General features: G+C 15.9%; 3 protein-coding genes across 3 annotated transcripts, besides 41 other annotated features; all 3 read left to right on the top strand. All coding sequences in view use genetic code 6, as the record gives it.

Annotated features, from left to right (window-relative positions):
* Nucleotides 1–369: 369 nt before the first annotated feature.
* On the top strand, nucleotides 370–4,590 carry IMG5_178910 (transketolase, putative; the record flags this gene model as incomplete). Its single annotated transcript, XM_004027607.1, has 7 exons — nucleotides 370–1,164; nucleotides 1,606–1,615; nucleotides 2,434–2,598; nucleotides 2,640–3,424; nucleotides 3,476–3,682; nucleotides 3,724–4,285; nucleotides 4,436–4,590. 7 exons carry the CDS (start codon nucleotides 370–372, stop codon nucleotides 4,588–4,590), a joined length of 2,679 nt encoding a protein of 892 aa, XP_004027656.1.
* Nucleotides 1,796–1,831: a microsatellite.
* Nucleotides 2,040–2,072: a microsatellite.
* Nucleotides 2,084–2,129: a microsatellite.
* Nucleotides 2,183–2,249: a microsatellite.
* Nucleotides 2,185–2,238: a microsatellite.
* Nucleotides 2,197–2,240: a microsatellite.
* Nucleotides 2,214–2,250: a microsatellite.
* Nucleotides 3,437–3,474: a microsatellite.
* Nucleotides 4,287–4,360: a microsatellite.
* A 383-nt stretch (nucleotides 4,591–4,973) lies between the features above and the next one.
* Nucleotides 4,974–5,008: a microsatellite.
* An 850-nt stretch (nucleotides 5,009–5,858) lies between these two features.
* Nucleotides 5,859–5,930: a microsatellite.
* Nucleotides 5,859–5,941: a microsatellite.
* Nucleotides 5,862–5,931: a microsatellite.
* A 152-nt stretch (nucleotides 5,942–6,093) lies between the features above and the next one.
* Nucleotides 6,094–6,498, top strand: IMG5_178900 (hypothetical protein; the record flags this gene model as incomplete). The annotated part of the gene is made up of 3 exons (XM_004027606.1): nucleotides 6,094–6,134; nucleotides 6,179–6,339; nucleotides 6,422–6,498. The coding sequence occupies 3 exons, from the start codon at nucleotides 6,094–6,096 to the stop codon at nucleotides 6,496–6,498; spliced, it is 279 nt and encodes a 92-aa protein (XP_004027655.1).
* A 637-nt stretch (nucleotides 6,499–7,135) lies between these two features.
* Nucleotides 7,136–7,219: a microsatellite.
* A 498-nt stretch (nucleotides 7,220–7,717) lies between these two features.
* Nucleotides 7,718–7,776: a microsatellite.
* Nucleotides 7,718–7,784: a microsatellite.
* Nucleotides 7,730–7,767: a microsatellite.
* A 566-nt stretch (nucleotides 7,785–8,350) lies between the features above and the next one.
* Nucleotides 8,351–8,400: a microsatellite.
* Nucleotides 8,353–8,430: a microsatellite.
* Nucleotides 8,357–8,415: a microsatellite.
* Nucleotides 8,361–8,430: a microsatellite.
* Nucleotides 8,364–8,430: a microsatellite.
* A 361-nt stretch (nucleotides 8,431–8,791) lies between these two features.
* Nucleotides 8,792–8,852: a microsatellite.
* Nucleotides 8,828–8,900: a microsatellite.
* Nucleotides 8,857–8,890: a microsatellite.
* Nucleotides 8,901–9,654: 754 nt separating the features above from the next.
* Nucleotides 9,655–9,708: a microsatellite.
* Nucleotides 9,709–9,717: 9 nt separating this feature from the next.
* Nucleotides 9,718–9,797: a microsatellite.
* Nucleotides 9,718–9,803: a microsatellite.
* Nucleotides 9,722–9,784: a microsatellite.
* A 1,128-nt stretch (nucleotides 9,804–10,931) lies between the features above and the next one.
* Nucleotides 10,932–10,983: a microsatellite.
* Nucleotides 10,939–10,985: a microsatellite.
* A 2,851-nt stretch (nucleotides 10,986–13,836) lies between these two features.
* Nucleotides 13,837–13,930: a microsatellite.
* A 764-nt stretch (nucleotides 13,931–14,694) lies between these two features.
* On the top strand, nucleotides 14,695–16,083 carry IMG5_178890 (n-terminal domain protein; the record flags this gene model as incomplete). Its single annotated transcript, XM_004027605.1, has 4 exons — nucleotides 14,695–14,730; nucleotides 15,356–15,522; nucleotides 15,575–15,765; nucleotides 16,031–16,083. 4 exons carry the CDS (start codon nucleotides 14,695–14,697, stop codon nucleotides 16,081–16,083), a joined length of 447 nt encoding a protein of 148 aa, XP_004027654.1.
* Nucleotides 16,084–16,623: 540 nt separating this feature from the next.
* Nucleotides 16,624–16,671: a microsatellite.
* Nucleotides 16,644–16,684: a microsatellite.
* Nucleotides 16,646–16,678: a microsatellite.
* Nucleotides 16,685–16,937: 253 nt separating the features above from the next.
* Nucleotides 16,938–16,990: a microsatellite.
* Nucleotides 16,943–17,007: a microsatellite.
* Nucleotides 17,008–17,177: 170 nt separating this feature from the next.
* Nucleotides 17,178–17,217: a microsatellite.
* Nucleotides 17,218–17,833: 616 nt separating this feature from the next.
* Nucleotides 17,834–17,896: a microsatellite.
* Nucleotides 17,874–17,937: a microsatellite.
* Nucleotides 17,897–17,944: a microsatellite.
* Nucleotides 17,945–18,306: the final 362 nt, after the last annotated feature.

Below are 18,306 nucleotides of genomic sequence, written 5' to 3'. Positions count from 1 at the left end.
GGTGTATTAGAATTAAATTGTTGTAAATTAGACTTACTATAGAATATAGATCCAAAAACAATAGATACTTAATTAAACGAAAATTTATTTGGGTTTAGATTGATTAGGAATGGGAAAATATTAGAGTTTTTTACAAAAGATTAGGTTATGTGGAAAAAATGGAAAACTATTATAATTTATAAGGCAATTTAAGCATCTTTTCACGAGGATTTTATAGTGACAAAAATGATTGGCAAAGGGTCTTTTGCGAAAGTTTATTTAGCAACAAAAAAAGAGACTGGAATTTAATATGCTATAAAAGCGTTTAATAAAGAATTTATGGCAAGTTAACATAAAGGAAAAGAATCTTTAATTAATGAAATTTTAGTTATGAGAAATTTAAGAAGTGATCATTTAATTAATTTATTTGAAGTTTATGAAACTACTAATTCTATCTATTTTGTTGTAGATATTTTAAATGGAGGAGAACTTCTACATAGAGTTAGAGATAAAGGAAATTTTAGTGAAAATGATCTTAAACCTTTAATGAGAAATCTTTTATTGGCCTTATAATATTTACATTCAAAAAATATAATGCATCGTGATCTAAAACCTGAAAATCTTCTTTTAAAATCTAAAGAAAATGATCATGATATAGTTGTTGCAGATTTCGGTCTAGCTACATTTACAAACATAAAGGAAATTTTATTTAAAAGATGTGGAACCCCAGGCTTTGTGGCTCCCGAAGTCTTGGCTTATTAAGAAGGAGAGGAATTATATGATTTGAAGTGTGATATATTTTCCGCAGGAGTTATTTTTTATTTACTTTTGATAGGAAAATAACCTTTTTAGGGTAAAGACTATAAATAAATATTAAGAGCTAATAAAGCTTGTGAAATTAAATATGATAGTTCTGAATTTAATAATGTATCGGTTTAAGCAAAGGATTTGCTGATGAAAATGTTAGAACCGAATCCTTCCAAAAGACCCTCGGCTACTGAATGCTTGAATCATGTTTTCATTTAAGATGGGTAGGTCAAAAAAGATACACTTCCAGCCATTAATAACCTCAGAAATTACGAAGTAGACTATTTAGCAAATGTAAGAAATAAGGGAGTAGACTCTCAAGAATAATTAGGTTCTTTAGCATTACATACAGGAGGTATACCAGCTATGAATGGTAATGTAGATACTATAGGAAGCTTAAATATTAACTCAAATCCGAATTTATTGAAGAATAATTAAGAGCATGTACCAAATTAATCGCTTTTTAGTAAACCAAGAACAGATAGTATAGATTAGAATATGTTATAGAATAATAATAATCAAAAAGGAAGTCCTATTAAGAAAAACGAGTCGAATAATTTACATAAATTAGCGTTGAAAAATTAAATGTATTAAGGGTATTAAGATGAACATAAAAATGAAGATTCACCTAATAATAATTCAACAAAAAAAAAATGATTTTTTATATAATAAAAAAAATTAAAAATATATTTTATATATTTTTTATTTTATTTTAAAATCTTTATATTTAAAATTTTTTAATTCATTTATATTAAATATATAAAATTTTTTATATATATATATATATTAATATATGTATTAATATTAAATAATTAAAAGATATAATAAAGTATAATATATTTTTTTAAATATATTAGTAAGACTATAATAATAATTATAATTATAAAAAATATAAATATATATATATATATATACATTGATGTTATTTATAATAATAATATAAAAATAATAAATGAATATTAATATTACCACTTTCTTATTTATAAAAAAAAAATGAAAAAATAAAATAATATATATATATATATATATATATATATATATATATTAATTTTTAATTATTTATATCTTTTATAATATTTATTTATCTTACTAGTTTAAGTTATATAAATTTAATTTTCTATATATATGTTTTATAATTCTTTTATATTAATAAATATATAAAATTATTAGATATATAATATATTATCTATAAATTATTTTTTATTTATATGTTTAATAAAATTAAAATTATTTTTTATATGTAAAAATAATATTTTATTTTATTTCGTTTATTTTATTTTGTTTATAAATAAAATTTATATAATTAATATATTAATATAATAATATAATTAAATTTAATATAAATATTATAAATATATATACATTTAATAATTATTTTTTATATTAAAAAAATTATTATTATTTATTTAATTTTTTTAATTATATTTTATTTTTATTTATAATATTTTTTTTATAATATATTTAAAATTTTTATATCATTATTTTTTTAATATCATAATTACAAATAACACTTATTTTTACTAATTTTTAATTAAATTTTAAAAAATAACATTTTTAAAGATAAATAATCTAATAATTAATGACCAAATATTAATAAATTTTTATATAAAATATTATAATTATATTTATTATAAAAAAATAATTAAGTAAATTATAATTAAATGGAAAACACAAACAACTAATCTCTTCTAGACTTAGCAAATAAGTTAAGAATCCATTCAATTTAAATGACAAACGCTAGTAATAGCGGTCATCCAACAAGTTGTTGTTCTATGGCTGAACTTATTTCTGTATTATTCTTTGATTAATCAGGTAATTAATATAAATAATTAATAAATAATATATTTATATAGGTATGAGAGTTAATATAAAACATCCAAAAAGCTTTGTAAATGATCGTTTTGTTCTATCTAAAGGACATGCTGCACCTATATTATACGCAGCTTGGGCTGAAGCTGGTTTAATAAAGAAAGAAGAATTATTAAATATTAGAAAATTCGGAAATGATCTAGAAGGTCATCCTACTCCTGTTTTACCTTTTGTAGATGTAGCAACTGGTTCTTTAGGTTAAGGTTTGGGATGTGCAGCTGGTATGGCTTATAGTTCTAAACATTTAGATAAGATAGATAATAGAATTTGGGTTTTATTAGGAGATGGTGAGTGTGCTGAAGGGTCAGTTTGGGAAGCTGCTCATTTCAGTTAATTGTATGGACTTGATAATCTTACTGCTATTGCAGATATTAATAGACTAGGATAGTCTGAGGCTACTTCCATAAAACATGATGTTGAAGTGTATAGGAAAAGATTTGAAGCTTTTGGATGGCATGCAATTGTTATAGATGGACATTGTGTAGAAAGTATTAGAAAAGCCTTTTTGGAAGCTAAAAATTATAAAGGAAAACCTAGTGTAGTCATAGCTAAGACTTTCAAAGGGAAAGGAATCATTAATATAGAAGATAAACTAGATTGGCATGGTAAACCTTTAGGTAATCAAGCTAAAGAAGCCATTGAGATCATTTAAAAATAAATATAAGATTAAAATATACAACTTAAATGTATACCGAGTTAACACTAGGAAATTGTATTAAAATAAGAGCCTTTAAAATTAGGAAATCTTACATATAAAAAAGGATAATAAGTATGTATATTTTATATATTTATATATATATATATATATACATATATATAGATTGCAACTAGAAATGCCTATGGAGAAGCACTCAAAAGATTAGGATAAAATGATAGTCTAGGTAGAATAGTATCTTTAGATGGAGATACTAAAAATTCGACTTTTGCTATTACATTCAAAAATGCTTTCCCAGAAAGATTTGTAGAGTGTTTTATTGCTGAATAAAATATGGTTTCTGTAGCTACTGGTTTGGGATGTAGAAATAAAGTATTTTTTTTTTAAAAAAAAATAAAATAAAATAACAAAAGGTGCCTTTTGTGTCTGCTTTTGCAGCTTTTCTTTCAAGGGCTTATGATTAAATACGTATGGCAGGCGTATCTAAAGCCAATTTGAAATTATGTGGATCACATTCAGGAGTTTCTATAGGAGAAGATGGAGCATCTTAAATGGCTTTGGAAGATATATCAGCTTTTAGGGCTATTGCTGGTAGTTGTGTATTATATCCTTCAGATGCTGTGTCTACAGAAAAAGCGGTTGAGTTAGCAGCCAATCATTATGGAGTTGTTTATATCAGAACTTCAAGACCTCTTACAGAAATTATATATGATAATGATGAAATTTTCGAATTTGGAAAATCTAAAATAGTCGCAAAAAGTGAAAAAGATAAAATTTTAGTAATTGGGGCTTGTGTAACTTTATATGAAGCTTTAAAAGCAAAAACTGAATTAGAAAAAAAAGGAATTCATATAAGAATAATGGATATTTTCTCAATAAAACCGATTGATTAAGAAGGAATTATTAAAAATGCAAAAGAAGCTGGAAATTAAATTCTAACAGTTGAAGATCATTATGCAGAAGGAGGAATAAGAGGTATATTATATATATAAATAAATATAATAAAATATAATAATATATATTTAAATATAAATAAATATATTTATATATGTATATATATATGTATTTGTTTATATTTCTTTATTATTTATATTTAATAAAAATATTATATATTATTATGTTTAGATGCTGTTGCTTCTGCTGTATGTTTAGAAAATATTAAAGTTCATTCAATTGCAGTCAATGAAGTACCTAGAAGTGGAACACCTACTTAATTATTAGATTATTATAAGTTAACTGCATAACATATTATGTAGAAAGTAATAAATATTGTTGGATGATATTTATTAAATTTAAAAATATAATTATTATTATTTATTAATAAAGTTTAATTTTATTTTATATTTTTTTAATAATATTTAAAAAATCATTTTTCATTTTTTATTTTTTTTTATTATAATCAAATAATATATATATTACATTATATTTAAATATACTATTATAATATTAAAAACATAAAATTAGTATTGTATATAACATAATTAATATTTTTATTCTATAATAATATTAAATATAATCAAATATATAAAATTAATTTTATATAATGATTTTAAATCTAATTAAAATAATAATTCTTATAAAGTAAATTTTTAAAATATAAAATAATAATTAAAAATAAAAATAAAAGATATTTCGAACAATATTTAAAATATAAATTAAGAAAATATATAAATTATATATATATATATATATATATATTCTTTATACAATTTATACAATTAATTTAAAAACAATTATATAAATAGAATAAAATATAATTAAAAACTTTATATTTTATATATATTTTTTTATAACAAATTTTTCATTAAAATCTTATATTTTGTTTAAATGTTCCCAAAATAATTTATAGTATAAATAAGAAAACAAACAAAAAAACAATAAATTCCATAAAACTTAATGAAAAGAGTTTACTAAGTATATATTTTATAGCTGAAAAAATCGAAAAAGTGTTTTCATTTTTTTTATATTTTTAATTTAAAATATTATAATAATTTAAATAACTATTATTATTATTTTTTTAATAAGCTTTTATAAATTCTTATTTATAATTTTGAAATCTTATTTCTGAATTCATTATAAATGCAGACTATCCTTGATATTTTTTCCTACTATTTTCTTATATTTCTTCCTCAATATTTATATTTTTATTATTTTATTAAATAATATTTTCTTATTATTTAGGAATATTTTGTTAGTTTTATTTAGATTTTTATGCTTTTTGTTATTAATTATTTAATTCTAATTGTTTTTTTATGTCTTCATCTTCTTCTATTTTTTAATCACTTTAAATTTAATTTTATAGACTAAATTTTAATATTATTATATATATAATTATTAAAAAAAATATTTTTTTCATTTTTTGTTTACTTATAAATAATAAATTTTATATTTAAATTTTTTTCCTATTAAATATTTTATTTATATAATTAAAAAAAAAAAATTAAAAACTAAAAGAATAATAGATTAAATATTGTTTTTCTATATAACCTTTAATATTTATTAATAATAACATTATTAATTTTAATTTATAATAAACTAAATTTCTAAAATATATATATATATATATACATATATATATATATTATTATATTTATTTATATTTATATATATTTATATATATTATTACATTTAAATATTATTTCTTAGTTTTTTTATTTATAAGTAATATTTCCATTTATAAATATTTCTATTAAATGAAACTTGAAGTTTTTTTATTAAACAAATTACATTAAAAATGAAATTCATATATTAAAAACTATAAAAAGGTACATATAAAAGATAAAATGTTTACAATTAATTGTGGTGATGGAGCCTAAAAAATAAGGTATAAATAATTTAAAATTTTACTTTTTTTTTATATTTCAAAAGATGGTTAGGAGATGTAGCAGTTTTTAGATATGAACATTTTTATGGAAATTTAAGTGGAACTCCTAAAGGAGTTAGATTCGAAAGTGGTGATTTATTACCTATGGACGGAATTATTTCTGACCATTTATAAAGCGATTCACATGTATGGGTTATTTTAAAAGGTAATATTTTATTTTTTTACTGTTGAAAAAAAAAAAAAAAAGAAGGATATGGAAGGATTAGGAATAGGAAAAGATAAAAAAGGAAATGTTTTATAAGAAAAAACTGGAAATTTTAGAATTAGACCAAATACAGCGGTTACAACTAATAAAAAAAAATGATTTTTTTTATAATAATATTATGTGAATATTTTTATATATTTTTTTTTAAAAATAAAATAAAATAAAATTATATATGGAGAATAGTCCTTTTTTATTACAAAAATATTAAAAATTATAATTAATAATTTATAAATTTTAGATATATTTTATGGTTAGTTAATTAATACATATAAATCATGTTTTATATTAAATACTATTGTATATAGGTTCTTTTATATTCATTTTAAATTAAAAATATAAGGACTTAATTAATAAAATTTTAGTTATTAATTAAATATATGATAATATGTATAAATATTAATAAGTATAATACAAAAAATTAATAAAAGAGATAATAATTTAATTACAACAAAAAAAACACAATTTTATTTTATTATAATAAAAAAAAAAAAAAATTTATAAAGATTTTTTTGAAATAAAAAAATTTAAATCTATAAATTTAAATATCAATAAACTGTAAAAAATAAAAAAGATTTAATAATATATAATTATATTTTAAATAAAAAATAATATTATATTAAGCTATATACAATATATTATTATTTAGTTGATATATGACTTATTATTAAATTTTAAAAATTAAAACTTAAAAATATGATTAATAAATTAAATTGAAAATAATAAGGAAAGTTAGTGGATATATAAATATATATATTTATATAAATATATATATTTATATATATATATATATATATATATATATATATATATATATATATATTTATTAATCCTGATAAATATTAGATTAAAATAACTGTATATAAAATATACACATAATTTCTATTTTAGAAAATATATGTTTTTAAATCCTTTAAAGATAAGGAAAAAAATATTTGAAATATAGATGATTATAAATGTGTGTGAAATATATATTTTAAGAAAAAGTTAATTAAATTGCAAAATGAATACTTTCATTAGGAAAAAGAAGTAAATTTTCAAATCAATAATTATATTAAATTTACTTTATATATAAAAAATAAAAATAATCATAGCATTATAAAATTATACTCTACATTTAGTGGGAATATATATATTATTAAAAAAAAATATAAAAATTAAAAATATTATTATGGGAAAAACGAAAAAAATAAAACAAAACAATTATTATAATAAATAAAAAATAACTTTATATTTTAATAAAAAAAATATTAATCAAAAGATATAATAAAATAAAAAATATATAAAAAATTATGAATTAAAGATATAAAAAAATATGTAAATATAATTTTAAATATATTATATATATATATATATATATTTATATATATAATTTTATATTTATTTTAAAATTATTTTTCTCTAATTTATTTAAAAGTATTTTGATATAATAAATAATGAATATCTTTATTGTTATTTATTCGTATTATTTTTTTTTTGCAAAAATAGTTTATAATATGATTTTTATATATTTTTTTTTTTAATTTATTAAAATTAAAAAAAAGTAATTTATAAAATATATGATATTTTTTTTTTAAATAAATAAATATATTTTTTAATATTAAAATTAAAGTGTAAATTGTTAATCTTTATTCATTTAGAAAATCGCATAACCAATATAATACTGAAAAAAATAATACCAAAAACTAGCATTTAAATTATTTTTTTTGAAAAAGGACTTTCTTATATTTTTAAAGCCTTAATTAAAATTAATATTATATTTTTTTTATATATAAAAGGTTTTACTTTTTGTAATTTAACTTTAGAATTTTAAACATTAATTTTAGTTCCGTTAATATTAACATCAATTCTATCAAGTATCGTGCCTTAATCTATAACTAAATTTCCAAGTGTTTTATAAATATCAGATAATTCATTAATTTAATTTACTAAATTATTAATTCCTTCTTCTCTTTAAATAATAAATAAAATATTATATATAAAAAATATTAATATATAAATAAATATTATTATATAAATTTATATATATAAATACCTATCTTATGTAATCTTTTAATAAATATCTTAATCTTATATTTAATTTTAGTTTATATCTTATGTAATATAATTTTAATTCTAATTTGTATTTAAATTATCATATTTTTTAAGAGAATCATAAATTGCCTTTTATTATCTTCTCAAGCTTAAGGTTTTTTCCTATATAGAACATGCTAAACCTTTTTTTACATTTTCTCTAACTATTTTTTTATTTTAATTGAATAATTTTATAAAATTATATAAAACTTATTTTTTCATTTAAATTTTCTTCATATAAAGCTGAAACTTCATCTATTTTTTAGATCTAATTTTCACATAATTTCAATTTCTTATTATATATATAATATTTAAATAAAAAATATATATATAATATAATTATTATTTTATTATAATAATATCATTATTAATATATATAAATATTGATATATTTTTAATATTTATATTTATTGATATTTATTTAAAATTTAATTATTTTACAGTACTAGCTTCCTATGTTAGTATATATATTTAATTATCTAAATCAGTATTATCACCGAAACCTTTTTTTATTCTTTGTCTAGCTTTAATAGTTATTTAATCCTCTTTATATAATATTTAAATTTTTTTATTTTTTATTTAAAAAAAAAAAAAATACGCAATTTTGTTATTTAATTTAATTCTTATATACATAATTCATAATAATCGACCCATTATGGTGGTAATATGGATACATTTAATTCGATTGTACAACTATCATTTTTATTTGTTTTAGTTAATAATTATTAATAATTATTATCCTCTAATTCTATTTATATTGTTTTTATTATTATTTAAGTTTTATTTAAAAACATAAAATACTTTATTTATCATTAAATTCATTTCTTGTTCTAAAGCGACTATTATAATTCGATTTTATAAAAATAAATTGAGTAATATTTTATGTACTTGGATTTTATAATTTATCTGCAATTTTGCTTGTATTTTAAAAACATATCTGTTTTATTTTTATAAAAGCCTAATGCTTTTAAATTCTAAATCATTTTTATTTTATAAAATAATAAAAATGTTATGTAATTATATTAGAATAAATATAAAAAATATATATATTTTAATAATTATTTATATATATGAAATAATTAATATTATCTTTTTATAAAAAAAATATAAATAAATTTTAAAATTTTAATAATAATATGTATAAAAAAAAAAGTTTAATTTAATTAATAAAATAATTAAAAAAAATAAAAATATAAAAGATATATATAAATAAATAAAACAGAATAAATTAAAAATATATAAAAAATGTTTATATATTTATATTTATATATATTTATATATATATTTATATATTTATATATTTATAAATTTATATATTTATATATTTAAATTTACTATTAAACATTAATAATATTTTGATTTTTATTATTATTTTTTATTTATATTTATATCATTTTATTTTTTATTTATTTTTAAAATATAAAAATAGTATTTAATTTTAAACCAAATATTTAAATTACTTTTTTATTGAAATTATATAATAAAAATTTAAAATAAAATAAAAAAGAGATCATTATATATGAATTCATAATAATATAATTTATAGGATTTGTAAAAAGCAAGTTATAATGTTAATGACTTAAATGAAAATGAATTATTATAATATGTTAAAATATGCTCTCAATAAAGTATTATTGTAAATTTTTATGAAAATAATAGATTAAATCCAAATAATTAATATTTTATAGCATGTAAAAAATTACTGATAAAAATAATGAAAGAGTTATTTAATAATATGGCTTAAAAAGGGAAGATTTAAATTTAAATAATAAATAAAAATGAAATTTTTAAAAAATAAGTTATTTTTATCTGTTAATATTGAAAGGTTTTTTTTATAAATAATTTTTTTTTTAAAAAAAAAAGGTAAAAATGATTTTTCAAATTTTTTTATATTTATATTTAATTATATTCTTAAACTTAATTAATTTTTTTATTTTATATATATATATATTCTATATTGTTTATAATTTATAATATGAAAATAAAATGATAGTAATTTATATAAAATAGAAAAGATATTATAATTAAAAAAATAATTTTTGTCATTTTTTATGTCAAAATATAATAAAAAGACTAAAAAACTGAAAAAATATAAAAAGTAAACTAAATATATAATATATATAAATAATATAAAATGAAAACATTATTAATATTAAAATTATTATTTTTTATAAAAATTATAGACATATATATAAAACAAACAAACAAAATTAATAATATATTATGAAAAATAAAATTATATATTAGTAAATTTATATAAATATTGTTTTTTTTTTTTAATTATAAAACATATATAAAGTATTTATTTAAAATCAAAAATTAAAATTAAATTTTATAAAAAAATAAATATAAAAAGTTAAATAATATAATATATCTTAGATAAAATATAAAAATATATGTATAATTATTAATTATATATATATATATATAAATGTTATTATTTTTTCAATAAATTATTTTTTTATTCATTTTAATATATATTTAATTTAACATATATTATATTTAATATATATTTATAAAACCATATATACTTTTGTTTGTATGTTTTATATTAATAAATAGAAAGTATAAATTATATAGAAAACAAAAATAAAAATTAATAATCTAATATGAATAATAATTACATAAAAGACATTGAAGAAATTATATAAGAAACTCAATTTATTAATAAAGTCCTTTAAAACGATAAAAAATTAGTCTAAACATCTAATAAACTTCCCGCTCACGAAGAATTAAGTTATTATATGAACAATTTTCAATTAAAGCAAAAACAATAGCAAATAAATAGTTTGATTATGTCATAAATATTAAAACTATAAAATTTTATTTCCTTAATTCCTCATAAAATAAATATAAACCAATTTTAAACAATCGAATATATAAACGACATTTTATTTGAAAATGTAGACTCATCTTTAGATAAACTAAAATTTAATTAAACTTAAAAAAACAACTTAATATCTACCGAAAACACTCATAATCTAAATGAAGAAAAGCCTTAAATTAAATACAATATCCCCATAGAAAATTCCCCTTTTCCTTTTATCCCAAAAATACCAGAAAAACATAACGCATAAGTACCTTTAGATGATATTATCATATAGGCGTAAAAAGAGGGTCCTGAGTAATATTTTAGAGATATAAAAGACGTTTAAAACTATGATTTTCCGCATCCATATTCCTATGAAATCGAAAATTTAATGAATATAGAGGAAGAATTGCCTATTAAAGTTACCGAACCTTCTAATATTATGAACTAGATGACATATATAGACTCAGTGGATTAATTTGAAGACTTAATAGTATATTTAGAGAGTTAATTAATAATAGCAATTGATTTAGAACATCATTCATTCCGAAGTTTTTAAGGAATAACATGTTTAATTTAAATTTCTAGCCGAGAAAGGGACTTTATAATTGATCCATTTCCTATATGGAATTATATTTGGAAATTAAACAAAATAACCTCAAATCCGAAAATAGTAAAAGTATTACACGGCGCAGATATGGATATTTAGTGGCTTTAGAGAGATTTTGGTATATATATTGTAAATATTTTCGATACTGGACAGGCTGCAAGAGCTTTGGGATTTCCAAGTTACTCATATGCATATCTTTTAGCCAGTATATGCAAAGTTGGAACTGATAAAAAGTTCTAATTGGCAGATTGGAGGTAAAGACCTTTAAGTAAAGACATGTTAGTGTATGCGAGGGTCGATACCCATTATTTATTGAAAATACATGATGAATTAAAGAATATGATGTATTAGAAAAGACTAAATAAGGTGGTTTTCGAGAAAAGTTAAGGAATTTGTTTAAAAAAATGGAAAAAACCAGTTCTGGAAGACGAGTTTTATTTTTAAATTTTAAGGAATTAATAAGGGATATTGTCAAATAGAAAATTTAGGGTTTTAAAGAAAATTTTAAAGTGGAGATTTGAAAAGGGAAGACTTTATGATGAAAGTGTTAAGTTTGTAATTTAAAATGATGTTTTGTTTTAGATTGTTAATAAAATGCCAGGTAGTTTAAAGGAGTTTAATGGATTTAATTTAAGTTATGTGGGCTTTTAGAATATATAGGATATTTTAGAAATTATAAATACGGAAAATGTAGATGGAGAATAGGGAGAATCCAATATATTGGTTGAATAATAATATTAACAATAAAAATCATAATTAGAACTATAAGAGGTCTTTTCTTAAAAAAACTATAGTGTAGAAGAAGAAAAAAATGAAGTTTTATTAAAAATAGAAGAGGTTGATGTAAAAATTAACCTTTATGGATAGAAATGTAGCATTTTAGGACAACATTATATATAAGAAGAAGGCTTTTTAGTAAAGGAAATTTAAAAAAGCTTTATTTATTAAGATCCTATGATTTTTTATTGCGAAATATATCCTTAATTATATGAGATTTATGAGCATGTGAAGATTAATGATTAATAAATAATTGAAAATCGAATTTTAGATAAATAGAAGGAGTTTTTTTTGAAAAACAAAGAAAGAAAAGATGAAAATGGTGGAGAAGAAGAATGTAAAAATGATGAATTTATTGGATTTGAAAAGGAAAAAGGGGCAAAAAGCCAAAAAGGAAAATAGAATAAATGAATGTGGATGATTTTCCGGTTTGCTTAGATGATTAATATAATATAGATTTAAAAAAAAGGAAATATAATTTTGGATAGAATAATATTTTAAAGAAAAAATAAAATGTTTTTGATTTACTTATTAATTAAGAATTTTAAGAAAACGAAATTTAGGAAGAAGATTAGGAAGACCAAGAAGATAATTTAAAAGCTAAAAACGAGTTTGATTAATTGGCAGATAAAATTAAAGTTCAAATTGAAAAGGGAAATAATAAATTCAAAAAAGGTATTGATGTACTAGATTAGAATAAAAAAAAAGGAGATAAGGACATAATAATTAGGGGAAAAAAGACTTTAAAAATAAATAAAAATTAAATGATAAAAAATTTAAGTTTTGAAGTGTATTTTTAATTTATGTATTATTTAATAATAAAAATATAGAATATTTTACATATTTATTATATAATAAAAAAAATAAAATTAATCTTTTTATATATATATATATATATATTTCTTTTAAACTATATTTATTATCATACTATACATAAATAATATATTATTGTTGATATGTTTAATATTCTTTTATTATTAATATATATATAGTATACAAACTAATAAAGTTTTATATCAACTTATATTAATAATTATTTATTATATATATTTTATAATAATAATATATATTTATTTTTTTGTTTTAAATTTTATTTAAATTATACTTTTTTTCATAAATGACAAGGAATTCAAATTTTAAAAAGACATAATTAATAAAAATAATTTAAATATATATATATAATTATACTTAAAATTTTTATATATATAATTTTACTTAAAATTTTTATATATATAATTTTACTTAAAATTTTTATATATATAATTAAATATTCTTTATTTAAATTTAATTTTTTTATTATTTTTAAAATGAAAATTATAAATTTATATATAAAAATTTAATATCTAATAAGATATATAATATTGTTTAATATATTTTTTAATTTTGATAATATATAATTAACTATCTTAGGAATTTTAGTTCAATTAATAAAAATATATAGTACTTTAATATTTTACTCAATAAAATTAATTTAAAAATAAAATTGCAAAAAAAAAAAAAAAAATAACTAATTTTTTAAATATTTGTTTAATATTAAATTTTTGTTACTTTTTTTTTTGAATTTTTTAAATAAATATATATTTGGATAATAATAATAATATATTAATGTATTTTTATATTTTTTTTTTAAAAAAATATATTAATTATATCATATTTATATGAATTTCAATATATTTAAATATTTTTGTTTTTTGTTTTTTTTTAAAAAAAATATTTAGACTGTCTTTTGATTTTAAATTTTTTTTTTATTATTATTATTATCAATAGATTTTTTATCTATTTTTATATTATTTAATTTATTTTTCAGAAAAATTTCATTAATTTCAACTAACGTCTATATTGCGAAATATTTTTTAAATCATTTATAAAAAATATGCAATTATAAAAGCAGTTATAATATAAAAAACACTAATAATTATCTTATTTTTTTAAAAAATAAAATTGAAATAATTTTTATTATTATTAAATAAAATAATTATTGTTTTTGTTTTTATTTTGTTTTGTTTTTCATCTATTTTATAATTAAAAAATGTTAAAAATATAAATATAAATTAATAAAAAATATGTAAATATTTTTTAATTTAATCTTTAAATTATATTTTTATTAGTTTTTTATATGTAAAAAAATCAATTATTTTTTTATATATATATTTTTTTTTAAAAAAAAAATATATTTATTATCATTTCCATAATTTTTATACATATATATAGGTAATATTTACTTATTATTATTTTATTTATTTTTTAAATTGAATGAATTTTAAATATTATATTTATTTTTTAATTACATAAAATAAAAAAAATTAAAAGCAAACATAATATATAATATATTTATATATATGGAACAAGAAAATTAAACTTTACCTTTTTTCACTTAATCTAATTTATAATAAAATACTAAATAAACTAATTTAAATGACTAATAGTTATAAAAAACCATTAATTCAGATAAAAACGCTTAACATTATTTATAAATCAATCTCCGAAAATAAATAAATGTAAAAAAAAAAAAAAAATATAAAATACATCTATTATATATATATTTTATATACACTTATAAGAAATTAATTTTTTTGTTAAAATTGTTTTTTATAGTGTATATATATACATATCTATTCTTTTTATTTTTTTCTTTTCATATAAAAAAAAAAAAAAACAAATGATTTTTAAAATAACAAAAATAAATAAAGGAAGTACAAGACCCTAGTCTTTTTTTAAAAAGTCATTATATTAACGAATCAATGCGCGCCAAAATGATTGACTGGGTAATAGAAGTTACTAAATCATATAATTTATCTGAAGATACCTTCGCTCTTACAATAAATACAATGGATAGATATTTTTAATAATGCAATAGGTAATATATATATACATATTATTTATATAATAATAATTTATACTATATATAGAATTTTATAAGTACATGAATTACATGTAATTGGAGTTTCATGTATGTTTATTGCAAGTAAATATGAAGAAATTGTGCCTTTTAATTTAAAAGTCTTACATGAAAAGATTGCCCATAAAAAAATTTCTACAGATTAAATAAAAGCTATGGAAGCTGATGTTTTAAATGTACTTGAATATAGTATTAATTATGGTACATTGCATACTTTATTATAATAACTGATAATTTTTTAAATGAGGAATTTTAATTAAGTGGATAGGTTAGATTTATTCAAATTCTACTTACATATATGTATAAATTAACTATATTTGATTATTTTTTAATTAGTAATCATAATAATAATACTTTGGCAGCTGCTATTATTTTTGTTTCTTTGAAAATTCTGGAATAAGTACGTATATAGTTAAATTAAATTAGGATTCTGTAAAAATTAGTAAATCTACTTAATATATAATAGGAGGAAATTATTTAAGCTAGTTAACTTATTCTTACTTTGGCGAAAAATTATGAAATCATGTTCCCGAATTTAAATAATTTAAAAAAATATAATGGCTAATAAATTGATAATGAATGTAAAATTATAAATAGTTAATTTTAATAAATATAAAAATAATAAAATATGGTTTTATAAGAAAAGTAATTTATAGAAAATAATGAAAATAAAAATCATCTTAATCTTGTTTATAAAAAAAAAAAATAGAAAAAAAAAAAAAATGATAAGATTTGACTGGGTGAAAAGGTAATTTCTTTTTTATTTAAAATTTTATATATATATATATATATACTTATTAATAGTTTTCATGAATTTTCTTATTTTTTTGATCTTGTTTTATATTTTATTATTACTCTTATAATAACTTTTTACATTATTTTATATATAACATAAATAAATTATATAAATTTCTAAATATAATTATTATATTATTCAAAATATCATAACTTTAAATACTAAAAAATTTTGAATTTTAAAATTATTTTAATTTTATTTAAAAAATATTTTATACATATAAATATGTATAATTATAATTAAAAGGATTGATTTTTATTTTATTTTATTATATTTAAATATATATATATATATAAATTTTTATATATATAATTTTTTTAATATTCATTTTATTTAGTATTTTCATTTCTTTTAATAACAAAATATTTTTATTGCTAATTTATATATATATTTAATTTTTTTATTAATTATTTATTTTTTATTTATAAATTTAAATTAAATTTAAAAGAATTATAATATTATTAATTATTTTTTATTGAAAAAATTCAATTAATTATTTATTTATAAAATTTTTACAATATTAATAATATTATTAAATGTAAGTTATATTAATATAATCGTTATTTTTATTAAATAATTTATATATAATGTAAATTAATTATTTTAATAAATATAAATTTAATTAATTTTTCTAAAAGAATATAATTAATATATAGTATTTTTAAAATAATTTTTTTTTTATATATATATTAAATAAAATTGATTTTTTTTTAATTTTATAAATAAATTATAATCTTAATATATATTATCAAAAAAATTAAAAATATTTAAAACTTTTTTAATATTTGTAAAAATAACCAGAAAATAATATATATATATAAATAAAAAATTTAAAATAAATAGAAAAAATAAAATAATTATGGGAAATAACTGTTGTTAAGATAGCAAATAATTAGATAAATGTGAAGTAAGATATAAAAAAAAGAAAATAAATTAAATTTTTTTTATTTTTTTAAAAAATAATAATAACAAAAATATAAATAAGATTAATTAATACCTTAATAATAATGAAAATGATATTTCAGTCTAAAGTTACGAAACAAATAAAAACTAATAAAGTCAAAATATTAAAAATTCAAAAAAAATGTAATAAAGTATTAAAGATTAAAATAAATAATAAGATATTATATAATTTTAATAAATAAATCATAATCACAATAATCAAATTTTGTAAAATAATTAATCCAAAAGTACAAGAAGTATATAAATAATAGAAAAAGAATAATCATTAAATGATTAAGATCTAAACAATATTAATAGCAGTATATAAAATTAATAATCAAGGCATCCAACATTATAGAATAAAAGTACGTTTTTAATAAAAATAAAAATTCATATATTATTAATTGCATTGTTTATTTTTTCTGTAATTTAAATTTAAAAACTGGAATATAAAAAAAAGTAAAAAATCCATTTTTTAAATTGTATATTTAAAAAATAAAGAAAAAATAAAAATGTGAAAAAAAAAAAAAAAAAAAAACTAATATATATAAAAATAAATGATAAAAAGAAAATATATTTAAATATAAATATAAATATATATATATATATATATATATATATATATTATTATATATTTTATATTTTTTATAATTTATTAAATAGTAAATAATTCTGTAAAATCAATAGATGATAATTAATCATAAAAACAAATTTGTAAATTGTCCACAATATAATCCGAAACCAAGGAAAAGTTAGACTTAATAATATCCTAATATATAATAACAAACCAATAATAAGTAATATCTTCCTAAAATACAAAATTTCTTTTCATGTGTGTAAATGATACTACTAAATGCTTCATTATGCATTTATCTTAATAAAATGCTTAATAGTAAGGTTCATTATAATTACTTTTAGAAAACTCTATAAAATATATAAAGCTTTAATATGATTGTGAACCGAATAATTTAGAGCTTTTTTTCGGTATGTTTAATCTGTAGAAA

Source organism: Ichthyophthirius multifiliis, assembly GCF_000220395.1.
Source record: "Ichthyophthirius multifiliis unplaced genomic scaffold scaff_1120509251306, whole genome shotgun sequence".
Lineage (NCBI taxonomy): Eukaryota > Ciliophora > Oligohymenophorea > Hymenostomatida > Ichthyophthirius > Ichthyophthirius multifiliis.
This window is presented reverse-complemented; position numbering and strand designations above follow the sequence as displayed.